The sequence below is a fragment of the Petromyzon marinus genome, chromosome 7 (genome assembly GCF_048934315.1).
Source record: "Petromyzon marinus isolate PM22_M1 ecotype Great Lakes invasive population chromosome 7, UKy_Petmar_22M1.pri1.0, whole genome shotgun sequence".
Taxonomy (NCBI): Eukaryota; Metazoa; Chordata; class Hyperoartia; order Petromyzontiformes; family Petromyzontidae; genus Petromyzon; species Petromyzon marinus.
Window position 1 is genome coordinate 11,172,264 of NC_133673.1, and position 18,677 is coordinate 11,190,940.

At 38.6% G+C, this 18,677-nt stretch overlaps 1 protein-coding gene across 1 annotated transcript in view; it reads right to left on the bottom strand.

The window, feature by feature from the left end:
* Positions 1 to 18,677, bottom strand: part of SND1 (staphylococcal nuclease and tudor domain containing 1) — a 228,057-nt gene that overhangs the window by 139,675 nt on the left and 69,705 nt on the right. Inside the window, exons 13-14 of the mRNA XM_032949074.2 lie at positions 14,194 to 14,304; positions 403 to 475 (exon numbers count right to left, since the gene is read on the bottom strand). Of these exons, the coding sequence (XP_032804965.2) occupies positions 403 to 475; positions 14,194 to 14,304 (184 nt within the window). The remainder of the gene's footprint in view (positions 1 to 402; positions 476 to 14,193; positions 14,305 to 18,677) is intronic.

An 18,677-nucleotide genomic window follows, 5' to 3' on the forward strand; every position in this document is an offset into this window, starting at 1 on the left:
CTCGTTTTCCATTATTGAATTCTTTTTCATTCCTCCCCATTTCGTGACTTGTTTCATAGATGAAAAAAAAACGTTAAAGTTTGACAAAATATGTGAGAGGAATGGGAAAAAAGACCTCACAATATACGAGAGCCAAGCGAGCCCGTGCGTGCCAGCTGTCCATGCTGACATATTCCATCTATGCTATAATTACAAACAAATCAATTCAATATTTTTCTATGAAACATACAATCACCTGCATTTGTCACCATCACCAGCCAGGAAATAAAATCACTTTGTTGCACACCCACAATGAGGAATACCAAAACTGAGCTTTTGTTATCCACGATGCCGCCGGTGTAGAGGTCGACTCAATTTATTTTCACGGCAACCGAAGCGACGCGCGTTGGGGGGTTGCCTTACCCCAGACAGGTCAGCCACTCGGTGAATCGGAACCTCCTTCTTGCTGTGCAGCCCCTTGGCATTTTTGATTGCCCTGTGAATGAAATCGCAGCAGAAGGCATGAGGAAGTTGCCTGCCACGCCACCCTTCTCAGCAAACACGTTCACCTGTGCGTTATACAAGACACAGACAGAGTACAAAGGCTGCAATCACAGAATGCTTGCGAGGTTGCAGCCTTATTTTTCTGTGAGAAGCATATGCAATTTACCACTGCAGTTGCAATGACATTGAAGATTTAGTGATGCTTGAAACATTCAGCCATGTCCACGTGTATTCATTGTAAGAATATTTTCTGATTATTAAAAAACCTTCATTACCTTTTACAGCTTATTTATATATATAACAAAAACCAAGGCCACATGCATTCAGAACATGCTTATATGGTTAGTTTATATGCATATGCAAATATTAATCATGAATAACTGCATACACAGTATTTACAATTCAAATTCATCAGAAAATGCATAGTACATTCTGAAAACTGTACTTTTACTGATATAATTTCAGAAAAAGTATTTGCCTGGGATTCTATTCCACTGCCAACACAGATCCTTACATTGTATGAAATATATTTGCATATACAGAACACGCATACTTTAGAAGGAATTCACATAGCACAATTTTGTGTATAAAGCCCTTTGTCAATCCACTGCCAGAAGAGGGCTTTCCCATGGCAGAGCCATTCCGGAATACGTAAACGATATTTAATCATTTGCTATATGACATCTGCAATTATTCGCTAAATGTTGCACATGACAATTATTTATATTTTACTCTATAAAACACTTTTCCAAACATCTGGCCAGCTTGGAAGATTACGTTAAACACCATTCACTAACACACAAGCATTTCAAATTTAATATCAGTTATGCTCACAAGTGTTAAGGTGACTTTTTCCTTTTATAAAATCACCGAAATTATAGCACGACGAACACATTTGTTTTAATTATTTTACAATTATCTAACTTATTATTAATTTTACTAAAAAAAAAACACAACCTCTTGAATGAATGGTGCCATCAAATTATACCCGACTGAAATTGCATCCTTAAAATAAATCAAGTGCAAAAAAAAACTTGCCAGAGTAGGAAGACCATGGGAGGCAAATAGATAAGCCCAATTTGTAAAGGACGCTTTTTGAAATTTACGCCGTACAAAGCCTGTCCTTTAGATTTCCACGGCTGTCGCATTACTGACAAACGTGTGTTTTTTTGTTATTCTCCGTCAAGGTCAAAATTCTGATGCAATTTTTCTTCGCCTGGCCATATGTGCCCCCATCAAGTACACTCCCAAAGCCCTTCGTGATTAAACGCACACATTATCGTTTTCACAAGCGCAGGCATTTACCTCTCACGCATGCGTTGCCCTGACAACAAAAAACGCGTGAAGATGTTTGAAATGTACGTAATAAAATTATTTATAATTGACAAAAACTGGCAGCATAAAATTTGAGCAGCAATAGCATCCAAAGTGGTTAAATGGTGTCAAGGGTGCAAGAGTTAAATACATTTGCGAATAACTCAAATTATGGGTTAAATAAAAAGCTATTTTATCTACTTTCCTCCCATGCAGACATGATTGTTTGCATTAAGTGCTTTTAGACTGGACCCATCATCAACTTAACCTTAGCAGCCAAATTAGTCTCATCTAAGAATAACACAAATGACTACAAAAAGGTAAAACAGATATATAATTCATGTTTATATTAGAGACTAAGTTAAGGAAGTGATCAAAATTGACACTCGTGCTTAAGATATTACCTGCAACATTATCTGAACTAAAAGCACATTTAACTGTATCTGAAGTATTTAAAAAACATCAATAATCCATTCACGGGCAGCTAAACAAACCACAAGCGGTAAGGGTAAGAAATAATTACTCCACTTTGCACCAACTTCAACTTCAAGAACAAAAAACGGATCAAAATTAATTTTGGCGATATCGCACCACATTTGAAAGAAATAACAGAATTGTCTAAAGTATCAAAACATTTCCTTTGCATCATGCTCTGGCACTGCAGACGGCAAAAAGGATGCCAGAAATGTGGAGGACAACATAATTTGATCTCACATTGTTTCTTCGTGTCTAAAACTTGAAGGATTACATAGATATAAAAAAAACAAATTTCACCACATTTGGAGCAGAACGGGGTCATTATTGTTGAAAATACCGAGTGAAATGTAGCATGTATAAATATATGGTTAAGAAGCATACACGGCGACAACAAACGTGATATGCCAGACATCAAAATGTACGTTTTTCTCAGCTGTTTTTCATTGCTAATGATTTATTAATATATCCAATAGTAACAGCTGGTCCCACTTTTTTATGATGCTCAGGGTTTATTACATTTGGTCCGGGAGCTCTTTCTTCATACTGTAAAGGGCACAGTGGTGGTTTAAATTTTCAAGAGTGACATCTGGACCATCACCCTCCTCGCTTTATTTTGTTTAACAGGTCAGAACTCACTTGAACAAAAATGTATTGTTTCTTGGGGAATATACAATTTGTTTTCCTTATAGAGATCGACATAAAATCCCTTCCGCAGGACAACCACCACGGAGATGGGAGCAATTATCCCTCATGTAGGAATGCAATGGCCTTGTGTTCGTTCAGTGGTAGAAATGGGCCAAAATGGATTTGAAAGCCCTGAAATGGGAGTGAAAATTTCAATCCATTCCGGAAGGAATCAAAGATTCATCTGTTTTATTCAGTTAATTTCCCTTCTCCCTAACTTTCCGCTCACGTGAAAGGTTTCCATACGCAAATATGAACCTGTTCATGATTATTAATGAGGGGGGCTGGCCAAGGTGGAGTGACGTCACACGTGGGACAGACATTCTTGGCTCATTATCGTAGTAAATAGCGTGTTACATGACCCATAAATGCCGTCTACATTTGGGTAGACTGCGAAACGTCTGAGCTCCTGTTACTTTTGTTTCCTGTTTCATTTTAATTATATCTTTCTTTATTTGAAAATTAATAACACTTCAGAGCAACGATGATTATTCTTTTGATGAAGATTTCAATAGCAGACAAAATTTGTTTGATGGACATATATTGGCTCATGATCAGATTACAAATTTAATTAAGTGCCAAGCTAATTTCCCAAGCAGACACAACACCACCTGCATTCAACAACCATACCATGGTTATAACAGATGAGATAACGTTCATTGACAACATTGTAAAACACGTGCCGCTTGCTAACTAAATGCCTTTACTTGGATCAAGGAAAGGCATTTAGGAAAACATTTGTTTGTGGACATGAAGCAAACGTTAAAATTAAAAAAGCATATTCGTCGACCATGCTCAATCCACTGCTGGGTGAAAGCCTCCCTCCGCCCAAAGCTTTCCCATTACTTGTGGTTTGCAATGCAACAAATCCACCCAGCAGCTTCACACAAGCTGTTTCAGAGCTCCATCTCCATGGAGGATGCGACCTATTAAGGGTGCTCCCTCTTCCCCTTGCATGTAAGCTGAATTTATTTCACACAGTATGTAGCCAACCATGTGAATCGGAGGTGCGGGGGGAAGGACAAACTAAACACAAAAAGCAGTTCGAAAGAAATTAGTTTGGCAGCCACTCCGTCATTATTCTCAACCACGAGCTATCGCGTCTTCGAGCCAAAAGTCCTCCTGCCCAAGCCCACTAACTTTTCTGAGCAATCAATACTCTAATTTGCTTATGTTCTCGAAACCATGTGTCCCTCTCACTCTGTATCTCAGTGTAATTCCAAGAATGCACCAAACGATGCCTCTTTGCACTATTTTCATCTTTTGTTCGATGTTCTTTGTCAATGTCCATGTGTCTGATCGATGTCATAGCAGGGAAAATGCACTTGCAAAAAAGAGTTTACTCTGAAGGCATGACGATTTCATGAATACGTTCAGTTTTAAAAAAAACTTACTATTTGTTTGTCTATTAGTTTTTTACAGTTGTGTCTCTCCAACAGATGAATGCAATTGATAAGCGAATTCGTTGAACATGACTTTTGTCTCTCTCATATTTATCCTGGACTTGCACTTTCAAGTATTACTTTATATTTTTCTTCATTATTTTACATACCTTTGGTTTTACAATCAATTCTGTCAAATATCTTACAATGTCACCGTTAATACCTTTGGTAAAAGCGCATCTCCTTGTCCGAGTGGCCTTTTGGTACTATCATCATGCAACGTCTGTGTAGCTCTTCCATTTTTGAAATTGGGTTTAATTATTTCAATACATTTTCTTCCATTTAAGGGCCTTGGTATGGAGAGCTTGAATTGCACGCAACAATTTCCACCACATTAAACTGCTTTCCAGAGCGTACGAAGTTTAGACCATAGTATTAGCACTCATTAATAATTTTCCAGAATCTGATTAATAGAACATATGTGGTGATCAATATTAGTAATCCCTTCCTAAATCTAGTTTGCTCACGTGGTTGGTTGGCCTCTAAAGTACCCATTATTCTATTCCTATTGATCTTTGTGAACAATTTATGTGCTATAAAAAGCGAATGGGTCTCTAATTAATAAAGTCTAATTTACCACCATTTTTAATACCATAATGATGAAAGTATAATTACGTGATTAAGGCATTTAATTTGTGTAAACTTTTAATTAATAGATCTTGACTTAAAGCTATCATGACTGCAGGAATTCATATTCTTTGGGTCTTTTGGAAAAAGTCACGTAGATAGGTGAACCTAAGAATTTTAATAAATAGGGCTGCTAATTTTATTCCAACAGTTCGTTCCACTTCTTTGATAATGTGCACAGCCAAACCATCTTGCACAATGAATTTAACACGATGAATTCAACACGTGAAGTGATCACAGGATAGTGATGGATGTTGAACTTCAACATAGCCAAAGAGAAGACAAAGTTAATTATAGGTTAGACAACAAGATAGGTAACAATCGAGTCTACGTCAGGAGACAACCAATGTGTAAGCAACAGATCAAATGCATTTTACATAATGCAATATCTACGATTGTAATGAAGAGTGCATTGAAAGCGGTGGAAAAGGTTTAAAAGGATAAAGGGAATACAGTATATTGAACAACAGAAGACATGTTGATGGCAAGGAGATGTATACAAAGAGGCAGAGATGCTAAACAAAAGTATGAATACGCAGAATCCTGTAAAAGACCATTGACCAGATAATATCAAGCAATTGGAGAATGAAAGCCAAATACCAATTAGCTAACGAGAATGAAAGCCAAATACCAATTAGCTAACGGTACTTCACATGGAGAACAATGGATATCAGCTTTAGCAAATGACGAATTGCGATACCTCATGAGATGAGAAAGTATAAGAGAATGTCCACAAAAGTAGAGTTTCAACATGAAAGCCAATGCCTCAAGCACACCTGCTGAACAATAAAGGCACAGACAGCTCAAAATCTGATCCACTCCTGAGTATGTTGTGTGCGTATGGCCTCTGGCCCCTACTTATTTGCAAAACCTCTCAAAAGCATGAGCATTTTTTTTGGAGTCTGAAATCAGATAAATGTCTTTTAACCATCTCCTCTCCATTATTTGGAGTACGCAGAACAATTTGAAATAAAAAATAATTTCGTTAATGTTCTGCCCCACGGCAGATATGGGGGTGTGTTTACACAGGAACTTCCTGATATGGTGTTGAGTTTGGTCACGTGACCAGGAAGTTACGATTTAAGGTTCTCTCAGCCATGAGGCAGGCGTATCAACCATTACACAGAGTACAAAATGGAGGCACAATTAGCGTCTCAGTGAAGACGGGTGCATCTGTTCATTGTCTGTAAGTTCGTTTATGTTCTTATAATACTGGGAATCCATACTCTTTGGTTCTTTCGGTAAAGTCATGTAGGTATAAAATAAATCACGATGTTTCGGGCGCAACACAAGCATCTGTCATCAGGTGTGAAAGCATGGTCTGCTGCTGAGGCAGACTGTTTTAAAAGGTTTTAAATGGGTGTAGCTCAAGGGTTATAAAGAAGAGGCCGGGGCTAGTGATGTTAATGTGAGAAATTAGCATGTAACTGCTACACCCATTTCAAACCTTTTAAAACAGTTAGGATTGCCGTTATAATGCTGTAAATGCCTCTATAATTCTGTTAACTTGTTATGACGAATATGGGGCCGAGCTCACAACGAAGCTTACCACTTGTATTATTGTGAAAGTTCGATCTTGAGAGGAAGGATGAAGAAGTATCTCATCCACAGTTCAGTGTTATATGCAGCACTGTACATTTAGGCTGCAGTATGGTGATTACACAAAGTGGCCTTATTTAACACAGTAGCTTAATCTCTTGTTGTATAGCTATTCAGTGCTAATGTAGGTGCCTGGTCCATCCAGGACCTATTTGTTGAGATTCATGTTATCTAAGACAATGTTATGATGCTGCAGTGTTCATTCATTGTATTGATATTGCAAGCATTAACAGGTGCTGTATTTTGTGCTGTGTTTTTCCATCAGTTTTACCTCATTTCATTCATTAAATACGTTGGAGTCGGATGTTCACCCTGGCGCTCAAGGTTTATTGAATGCGAGGTTAACTACCGTATTTTCCCGCATATAACCCGCATACGCATATACCCTGCAAAAATAGCGTTTTGTGTCAAACAAATTTCAGATAGCCCGCACCTCCATATACATCGTATGCATTCATATATTTAACGTCGTTACCGCAGCTTAATTCCATCATATTAATACAAAGTTTACATTTGTAATACATTCCACTATCAATTGTTAACATTAAAATCATAACGTGCACAAAGAAAACAAACTAACTGGAAGCGAGTGAACTTAAAACAGTAAATAAGTAACAAAAGTAAATATCCAATAAATAAGTAACACAACTGGTAGATAAGTACGGTAAGTACAGTTTTAGCACTGGTAGATTGCGCACTGCGCAGATAATAGCGGCACTACAGTGACGCCTTCGCCTCGCCCCCCCCACCTCTCCCTCCCCCCAGCTGCCCTTACCCCCAACCCCCACCTCTCTCTCCTCCCAGCTCTCCCGTCACCAGTAAACAGTGCGCGCACTTAAAACATTATCGTTTAATTGTACAGTACAAACAATTAATTTAAAACGTGATAACGTGTGCAATTTTAGTGTGAGTGGTTTATTCAGCAGTGCTTTCGTCAAAGGTAAGTGTTATGACATGTCACACGTGTAAAATATTTTTGGGATAGCCTGCACCTCCATATACCCCGCAGGGTCTTGTTTTGTTTGTAAAAAGTGGTATACCCCGCGGGTTATATGCGGGAAAATAGGGTACTCGGATAGTGGTGCAACGCAGCGCACAGCGAGGCCGAGACAGTTATTTTCAAATGGCAGCACACCAGACAATCAATTACCAGGTTGCCGTTTTAAAGCAATGAGTGACATTTACTACATTTAAATAATTTGCATCACACAATGGAGACAGAATACACCTTTCAGCAAGATAGCTTGAGTTATCCGAGCAACGTATTGTCTCAACACAAAAAAAGCCTACGGTAAATTCCTCTTGCTCGTAAAAAAAAAAACCTAAGTGGCAATTTCTAAAGGACTCAGAATACAAAAAATAATTTCAGCAAAAAATATATTTAGATATCTGCATATCATAATCCAGATGTATTTTTTCCTCCCCACCACACCTCCACAATCACCCCACCCAGCCTGCCCTACCACTGTAGGCCTTTACAATCAGCTGCGGGAGAATGATTATAAGCAAGCAATTTCTTATTTACAATCCAAACGGCACACGGCAAGACTTCTTAAAGATAAGGCATCACACACTGACTAGGCCCTGTAAGCTTGCACTCGTAAAAATTTTAAGCCCCCCCATCCATAAAAGAAGGCCACTGTGTGCTGGCCAACACAAACCAGCCCCAGTTAAGTAATGACAACACAAAAGTTAAGTAATGACAACACGAAAGTTAAGCAGACGGATCAAAACATGCCTTGAATGATTTTTTTGCACCCTAAATTTCCCCAGTATCCACGTTTGCATTTCTTCCTCTAGAAATGATATTTTGACTCGAAAAATTGCAGTTCATTTCCAAGGGCTCTCAATTGCACACTTCTTCAGAATAGTTTTTTTTTCCCACACTGTGTTAACAGAAATCAAGATGTTTACTGTACACGTATGTGAATTCGTGATTTCATTAAAGTAAACACAACCTCCAATCGAGCAAAGTTCTGTTGTGCCAAGTCTAAAGTGAGTGGTAGAAAATTAAGTACCATTTCGTCGTATTGGCCTTATTTTATGGAGGCTTTCTCCCCTCTGGTGGATGCGGATTTACGCTGCAGACCCCAGCGCTGCGTTTCAACCTCGGATTGCACCCGCGAAGCATAAATCTCTCACTTTCACTACCAAATAAAAGATGTTCCGTACATGAAACGGAGTAATGGGGCGAGGCAACAGACGGTCCCATGTTTACTGTTCTTCCCTTAACATTACTTCAAAGCAAACAACGACTTTGTCAGCTTGAGTAAAGTGTCCTTGCAATTAAATTGTTTCTAAACTTGACGTGAAAATGCATTTGAAATTTACACCACTCAAGGTTCCTGACACCAAAGAGACTTTTCAACATTTTGTGCCATCAATTAGACGATAGCACTCAGCGTATCTTTGCCCCTTCTCTTTTTATTTTCCAGAAGCGACCCACGTTTCATTCGCTTGGGTGGGGCAAAACAAAGCTGCGCTATTCGCTTAAACAACGAAAACACTGACTTAAAACTTTCGTGACTGCAGGAATTCATATTCTTTTGTTCTTTCGGTAAAGTCATGTAGATAGAAGAAATAATGAATAAAACAATACATAAGGTTAATAACAATATCACCTTTATTTTTTCTATCTACGTGACTTTCCTTAAAGAACCAAAGAATAATAAAAAAAACACTTATTATTACACGTGGCAGCGGTGCACAAGCAAAGTTAACAAACACCAACCACAGAAAAACTCAAATTCGTCAATAACAATGCCCTTAAATGGAAAAACAAATGTACGTATATATATTCCGTGACATTTCTAGACATTGGATGGTCTCTCTCTGCTATTAAAAAGGGGTGACTGCCCAAACCGTGTTAAAGAATGTTGAGAAAAAAACATTCCATTGCATCTACCCTGAAACATTAAAAAAAATCTGGTGAGCAATTCATGCTGTAGGAATACCCAAAAATATCATGAAAATGTATTCCACTATTCGGAGAACCATTAACACCAGCATGTGTACAGCATTTGGGTATCTCAGCATGACTGCATTAGATTTATTTATTTGTTTAACATTTTTTATGACGCATTAAGTGCCACCTGCATTTAGATATTTTCAACACGTCCATAAAATGTGGAAATATTTTTTTCCCTCTCAAAATAGTAATGATATATTTAAAGCATACGGTTACCTCGGAATGGCTGCATGATATTTGTTTTTCATTTTTTGCCATCGTTTAGTACCACCTGCATTTGATGCTCTTAAACAGTTCCATGAAGCAAAATGGCGATTACTCTCTCCCTCAAAAAATTCGGTAACTGCGTTGGTAGTGGCGCGTTAGTGTATTTAAAAATTCAATTCATGCATCATTAACGGTGCCTTATAACAGAAATATACAGTCGGTGGACGTTCTGGGCAATTGCCACAGAGCTCCTTGCTCTGAAGGTCGATTGCCTAAATTGTCAAACAACTGTAAATGCTTCTATAATGAGGAAGTGTCAATGATGAATGTGGCAAGGTGATTCTGTGTCATGTATATATTCCTTGGAAGCATTGGTAGATGCCATTGGAACTTGCAATACATTTTTTTTTAGGACAGTAACATTTATCAGACGTTATTTTATGAGACGCTCGTTTGAAATAAAATATATTTTTCAAAATAATGATAGGTTGAATAATATTATTAAATGTTTACTTGGCAAAAGGTGAGTCTGACGCACTAGATTACCATAATCCACCATACACCAGAAATATTTCAAACTTAAAATAATTGCTTGACAAAAAATAAGGAAGCGACTAAAGAAACATATTCTTGGTTCTTTCGGTAAAGTCACGTAGAAGGGAAACAATAAAATAATAAAAATATAAAACAATAAAATTATCACGACGTTGACTGCAACACAAGCAATCATCACATCAGGTGTGAAAACCACAAAAAGAAAATTTGAAAAAAGTGGCGTTTTTTTTTTACGTTAGCACCCGGATAGCGATTTGACAGTTTGTTCAGATGGACGAGTCCATCTATGTTCGGAAAAGAGGAGGGTGGAGACAAAAAATAATGGATGCGGTCTGAAAGCCACCTTAAGCGTGATCAATCAATTAAGACCCAAAATGGTTTATCAAATCCTTCCAATGATTGCTAAGCCAGAATCCATCTTCTCGGTTGAAATTGTCTCTGTGTTTGTATATGTGGATAGCCTCATGAACGAACTCTCATGGTAGCCAGATGGCTTGCAAAGAACCTCTGTCTTGGAGAAGTCAATGTCATGTGAGCCTACTGAATTAGAACAATGATCTGCTACGGCCAAGGTGTTGGTCCTACCGTGTTTCAGGTCTGCTTTGTGTTCACGAATGTGGTCCGAGACATGTCGTTTGGTTTCTCCAATGTAACTACCATCACAGAGGCAACTTAGTTTGTAGACGCCAGGGTATTGTATGTCCGGAATCACATCTTTTACAGACGGAACCAGATCACGGATTTTATGTAATGTGTTGAATCGGACCTGGATCTTGTGTTTATTCAAAATTTTGGAGATCTTTTTTGTGATCCCCGCAATGTAGTGTAAAGTGATGGTTTTGAAAGGCTCCTCAAGAGGGTCCTTCTTCATGGTTGGAGTGATAGCTTTGCGGATTGTGTAGTCGGAATAACCATTAGCCTTAAGAGCTTGGTGTACGTGCTTGAGTTCACTGGCTATGTGTTCCTGGTCGGATATGCATTGGGCTCTATGATACAGAGTCTTGATGAGAGAATTCTTCTGGGATGGATGGTGGTGGGAATCCGGTTTCAGATAAGCATCCGTATGGGTAGCTTTCCTGTAGACAGAGTGGCTCATTGAACCATCAGGTCTCTTTGTAATTAGGACATCCAAAAAAGGTATCTTGCCATCTATTTCGACTTCCATGGTAAATCTGATGGCTGGGTGTATGGAATTGATGTGGTCGAAGAATTGGTCTAGAGCAGGCCGGCCATGTGGCCAGATGACAAAAGTGTCATCCACGTACCTCTTCCATAAGGTTGGGCGCAGAGTGGCAGTCTGGATGGCGTCAGTCTCAAATTTCTCCATGAAAATGTTAGCTATAACTGGAGAAAGGGGGGAGCCCATTGGGGTGCCCTCAGTTTGTTTGTAGAAAGTTTCATTCCAAGTGAAGTATGTATTGGTTAAACAGTGTCTCACCAGGGGGGGTACCTCAGTGTTTAGTCCTTGATGAACCAAGTCTTCAATGATTGCAATGGTGTCAAGTACAGGAACCTTGGTGAATAAGGAAACTACATCAAAACTGACAAGCAGGTCGTCTGGGGCCAGGGAAATACCCTTGATTGTTGATACCAGGTGAGTAGAATTTTGTACCGCAGAGGTGGTCTTTCCAGTGAAAGGACGCAGGATTTCAGACAAAAAACGAGCTAGTTTGTAGGTGGGGGAGCTGATAGTAGAGACTATGGGACGAAGAGGTGTATCAACTTTATGTATTTTTGGTAAGCCGTATAATCTTGGTGGCCTGGCAGCAAAAGGTTTCAACGAAAACTGTTTAGATTGATCAATTAATGCGGTTGAATCAGAAATTATTTTGTTGGTTTGTGTGACGAGGCTGTTGGTGGGATCTCTCTTCAACGTGACTTTACCGAAAAAACTAAGAATATGAATTACTGCAGTCACGAAAGCTTTAAATCAAAATTTAATATTAATGTTGTTTTTTTTCGGTAAAGTCACGTATGTAGAAATACAATAAAATTATATTTAAAAAAAAACCAATCACGACGTTTCTATCACAACGCAAGCGATCTTCATCAGGTGTCAAGAACAAATCACGGAGGTAAATACAACAAAAAGATGAGAGACGAGAATCAACAAACCTGAAAAAACATTATGTGAAGCACAGCCAGTCATGCCAACAACACAGTTAGACACTTCCTGGCAGACCACGAATTTCAGAAGAGTGTTAAATTTCGTGTTCGTGATCCGCCAGGAAGTGTCTAACTGTGTTGTTGGCCTGACTGGATGTGCTTCACATAATGTTTTTTCAGGTTTGTTGAATTCTCATCTCTCATCTTTTTGTTGTATTTACCTCCGTGATTTGTTCTTGACACCTGATGAAGATCGCTTGCGTTGTGATCGAAACGTCGTGATTGTTTGTTTTAATATAATTTTATTATATTTCTACATACGTGACTTTACCGAAAGAAAAAAACAATGAGTAATTTTATGCAGTCACGAAAGCTTTAATACTTTATCAATATTAATGCTTGCTATCAAAATACCTTAATTCTAAATGCATTGGTGTCTTGTTTATTTGGTAAATACAAACTGCCTCATAATTGCTTTAATTAGATGCATCAGCAATGTACTTTAAACCTTTCTTACAAGATTGTTTACTATGTAATTATTCACAAATTCTCTTTAGCAGATACCCATTACATGTACTCTTGACTTTTAATAAAATTGTATTCCATCCTTTATTTTTTGTATACACTTGTGGTTGTAGTGTAAGGGAGCCTTGGATAACAGCCATAAATATGGTAGGAAACACGTCACATACAAAATCAAGACTGAAATAACGTACGACTATTATTTGATTTGTAACCACTACCTTTGCGCAAAACAGGTATTTTGTAGCCCACTGACTCGTAATAGCATGCAGTTCCTAACTCCACAGTATTATGAATGCCTAAGACGGCCAACCAAGGCAGATATAATGACATAAGACAGTTTGGTTCTCTTCAGAGAAAACAAAACTCATTCATCAATAACACTACCTTAAAAGGAAAACGACGTTCATGGGAATTGTCCTTCTGTATGCATGTATATAGGCTAAACCTCTTTCGCGCCATACCTAGCCAACTATGGAGAAGAGTTAACAGGCAGTTAACCTTTATTTTCATTATTAGAGTTAATACAGGTTAGCAGCAGCAACACACTTTAAACATGACAGTGGCCTTAAAAACAAACAAAATGGACACCCAAAATTCTCTCCGCCGCTTACTCACCCAGAGGTTATAGACCCACAATTTCTTTCTCACGCCACTACTAACAGAAGGGCCCTCCAGCTAGAGGGAGCTCTAAAGACCACCCCAACTAGAGGATATTTGGGCACTCTTCCACAACTTGCCAGAAATATGGGAAGTGGTGGGAGTACCCACAATTCATATCACACCACATGCGACCTGTTGATGGACTAGCTGTGGTGAATCCAATTATACCGCTGCATTGTTTTCACTACCGTCCCGAAACAAAAAAAAATCTAATCGCCGTTTAGATTATTTGGCTGCTATAAATCTTCACATAAGCCACTTATTTGAGCTCTCATTTGTGGTCGGGTCGCTTCTAGACAAGAAGCTAATAGCTGGTAAGTTTTCTTTGTATATATATTTTCTGTTTGTTGCTGTAACATTCTGGCCCGCCCTTACTGGACATCGGTGAAAAAAAGCTTCATAAGCTCATCAGATTCCTCCAGTAAAAATAAATATTTCCGATTTTTATTGAGTCCCATGTGCTGACCACGACACCAACCACTGGGTACTCTGCTCATTTGCGAACGGTGACAGGTCAATGTGTAAATTACGGCAAAAAACAGATACCTGGACTCGGCAGCAAGTAGCTCGTCATAGTGGGCAGAACGCTGGTCATCATCTTGGCGGTATCGGAGGACGGTGGCGAACCCTTTACTCACAAGGGCTTCGGCAATATTCCTGCAAAACATCCCAACGATCCAAAATCAAACTGGGAAGGGGCGACAATCACAAATAGAAAGTCCAGCGTATAATAGAACAGCGGCCACAACGTTTTAGTTTTGCAAGACAGCAAATTACAATAGAATAATTATTGACTTTATAATTGCTATTTGACATTTCATTGCCATACCTGACTAATCACAATTTTTTACCCAATTTTACAACTGCTCAAAGAGAGACATTCCGTATATTGGTTAGGAAATCCTTTTTATCGTAATTATGATTATAGCACACTCATGACGTGCACACAGAAAGAAGCAATTATTGCACCAGAATCGCAGCAGCCATCGCAGCCATTCCACCATCGCTACAGGGTTCACAGAATGGTGATGCTGCAAAGAACATGATGCAATTAGTAATCATGTCATTTGCCTGCAAGGGATCAGTTGCCTTGAATTTTTTTTTAATGTAAAACACTTTGGAATGGATAATCTCGACAATTTTAAATACATTCTAGAGATGTTAACATTTGCATTTGCGTTCACTTGTAATGAAACATAACCATTTTTCAACAATAATAATAAAAATAAAAGGGTCCTGATCGGCCTCATGCTGTTTGCAACATGTTGAATTTATTAACAATAAACATTACATTTCTTCCTCTGTCTTAGGATGAACACTTAAGATAATTATTTTCATGTGGGTGTCCTTAGTTTCCAGAGACAAATGAAGGACATAAACAGAAGTTATTCCTATCGTTAGTGAGCTTAGCAAGGAAATCATTACCGTGGCAATATATTACCCTTAACAGGCTGCACGTGTCAATGTAGCCTGGGTTGTTGTCACAAGGCAAGAGACATTTTATCTACGAGGGGAAAAAAAAAACCCTCCATTATTCAAAAAGACAAACTGTAGCCGTGCCCATGTTAGTTACACGATCAGAAATCAATATCCTTGAATGTTCCACTCTTGTAAAAATGATTGCTGCACGAACGCATGAACAGTGCAATGCCTCATCGAGGCTGGCTTTTAAGGCACGCATTTGTCTTTTTATTGTCCAATATGCGCAGAAGCACTGTTGAAGGCCTGCTGTGACGTCTGCTCCAACGCAGACGGAGAGGACACCACATGATGATGTCAAGCCAACGATCCACGGCAAACAAAAATGGGCTTGAATGGATTCACACTGCACGTGTACTATTCCCCCCCCATCAGTACAAAAGTGTTGCCCTTCTGAAGAAGCCCCAAAAAAACAGCAACTTGTGTCTGGAAATGATTCATGCGCTCCCAAGCGCAAATGATTTGTAGAGGGTGCCGTTAGCTGACACTTTATTAAAAATTCTACCCATATGGAGGTTTAATTCATCACAGTTAATAATGCATAAACTGAATTTAACCTCTCTGGATATAACAAAGAATCCTAACAGATTAAAAAAAAAAGATTGTAACATTTAGGGACCTTTTCAGAGGGTTGGTATGATTTAATCAGGTCACGACTTACGAGCCTCAATAGACTAAGTGATGAATCTCTTCAAGGAAGGTGGCCACAGCGTATTAGATAAAATATTCAACTTTTTTGTATTTATTTCAATTATATTACAGATTCTAAATCTGAACAAAATATTTTAAAATGTGAAAATATTATTAATTTCAAAACTTGCACCAAGGTGGCCATTTCAACACATCTCTAGGATGCAAAATGAATAAACATTTTATGCAGACCCCATGAAGACAATCAAAAGTAACCAACAATTTGGGCACGAATGAAAAGTCTCCTCCGTAAAATTTCCATCAAGCACATGGAATAAATAGGCCAGATGGATTAGCCACAGGACAGGTACCTGAACACTTACGGGTTACACGACACATTTAAATGTATTAGATGAATAAACATAACATCCCAAGTAAAAAAATGTAAACTTCAGATTGTACAGAATTTCTCTGCGAGACTCTGCGCTCAAATACATAAAGGGCAACATTATAATACAAGTTCCACCAGTATCCCACTGGTCAGCAAATTAACTTAAAATGTTCTCATACTTCAAACTCTATCAAGGCATTATAGCTATTACGCATCTGATGCCCCCGATTCCTCAATCACACACTTCCTGCGATAACACTCTCACTTTTTAAACCCATACACGGACAGTCGACAAGTCATGTCTACTACATGTGACCAATCGTGTTTAAAGCATGCTTCATTCTGGTTCTTGGTCCAACTGAGATTGTGATAATTTTAAAAAAGAGGACACCCATCGATTTCAAAAGAGTTTGGTTGTAAGACAAGTATATACCCATAATTTAACCGACCGTAAGAAATCACCTAGAAAACTTTCTGGAACGGTACAGCCATTCAACCCTGTACACTAAGGAACTGTATTATCATCCAAACAAAATTTAATTGCATCATATAGTTCGGATATTCATGAACTGTAATCGCTGATCCCATGCCTTTACAAAAACCCTGCATGAGAAATACTTAAAAATAAATAGTGCACTTTCTTCAAAACAGGTTTGCATCATATTTTTTTGATTTAAAGCTTTCGTGACTGCAGTAATTCACATTCTTAGTTTTTTCGGTAAAGTCACGTTGAAAAACTAAGAATATGAATATAGGTTTGCATCATTTCAACCATAGTGCATCAAACGAGGCTCTGCTTTGTATAAACGTGTATAAAATCAGCTCGTGACCACAGTCTATACAAAGGACGGCGCTACGGGTAGGGAAATCTAGCCAAACCCTGGGTACAAGCCATCACTGCTGTTCACGGAAAAAGGAGGTTTTAAGTTCCATTACAGCTTTAACAAGAAATGGCATGCACACATTAAAGACTTGACATGTAGGGAACAGCCTTTGGGCTTTATAATATTTATAACATTAATATTACTTAATAATAAGTCAAAGAAAACATTTCAACACACTTCAGTGTCCAATCCTATGGTCTATAATCTGTCTATATAACTTGTGTACACTGCACCAGTTAAACACTAAATCTCTATTCTTAGCTCAGAAATAATGGTTTTATGAATGTGTTAACGGTTGTAAAAAGGCACCTGCAAAGTTTTTGAGAACAGGATTAATTTATTAAAATGCTTATTCATTATGATTGCTTTGAACTTAATACAGAATTTATCAGAAAACGTATCTGGTAAGAGCCTGTCTTACAAGGCCTATCTGACAAGACCTGAGCGCAGGAGCTGCATCTGCCAGTCATATTAGCAAAGTCAACCCATAGCACCTGGGGGTTTGTCTCGTGATCTCCTGCCAGCGAGCCTTCGACACTTAACGTCGCCTCAAGATCCACTTATCCTGGAACAAACGCCCTGGTCACATCACTGCTTCTTAGTGGCGCAACAGCGGTGTTTGTTGTCTTACGACGTTTGTCACCGACTCTTCATGTACATTTTGGAGAGGCCTCGCGCTTCATTTAAAATAATACACTATACAGATTTGACTTGCTATCCATGGACTTTTATAATGGGAAAGCAATTTACCATGAGAAAATTACGTTCAAACAAATTATTCTTCTCTAGATATCAGGTACATGAAACACGTGTAAAAAAAAAAACAGGATATTTAAATGGGGGGTGGAAAGGTGGTGGTGTGTGTGTGCTGGTCAGCACAATTACATTTTAAACTCAATGATCTGTGTACGATTCCCAGTGATGGATAACATCAGAGGCAAGTTGCATGTAAACTGGTACTGGAAACCCTTCGCCAACCCACACTGATCAGCGTGAAAACCTGTGACCGACATGGGTTGGGGAAGGCCTTCAAACCAGCGGTGGACTTACAGATCACTGCAAATTATTCATAACTCTCGATTTAAAGCTTTCGTGACTGCAATGATTCATCTTCTTTGGTTCTTTCGGTAAAGTCACGTAGAATGAGAATAAAATAATAAATTGATAAAATAAAATAACACAATAATATTCTCACGACGTTTCGGCCACAACACAAGCGGCCTTCATCAGGTGAAGGGGGCGAGACTGTCTGGTAGGACAGCGCTGGAGTGAGAGAGCCACGTTCAGATCACGGCTTTTAAGCTGTGTGAGAGGAACAAAGAGCCTTGACAAAGGAATTAGCATAAAATTTAGCATTGAAATGGCTGAATGATTAGCTTGTGACTGGTCACAGAAATAGCTATGTTAAAAGTTAAAGCATACACATCCGCAGAGGCACCCACCAGACAGTCTCGCCCCCTTCACCTGATGAAGGCCGCTTGTGTTGTGGCCGAAACGTCGTGAGAATATTATTGTGTTATTTTATTTTATCAATTTATTATTTTATTCTCATTCTACGTGACTTTACCGAAAGAACCAAAGAAGATATTCATAACTCATTACATAATTGAGTCATGATATTGGCCGCAAAATCCGATGTTTTGAAT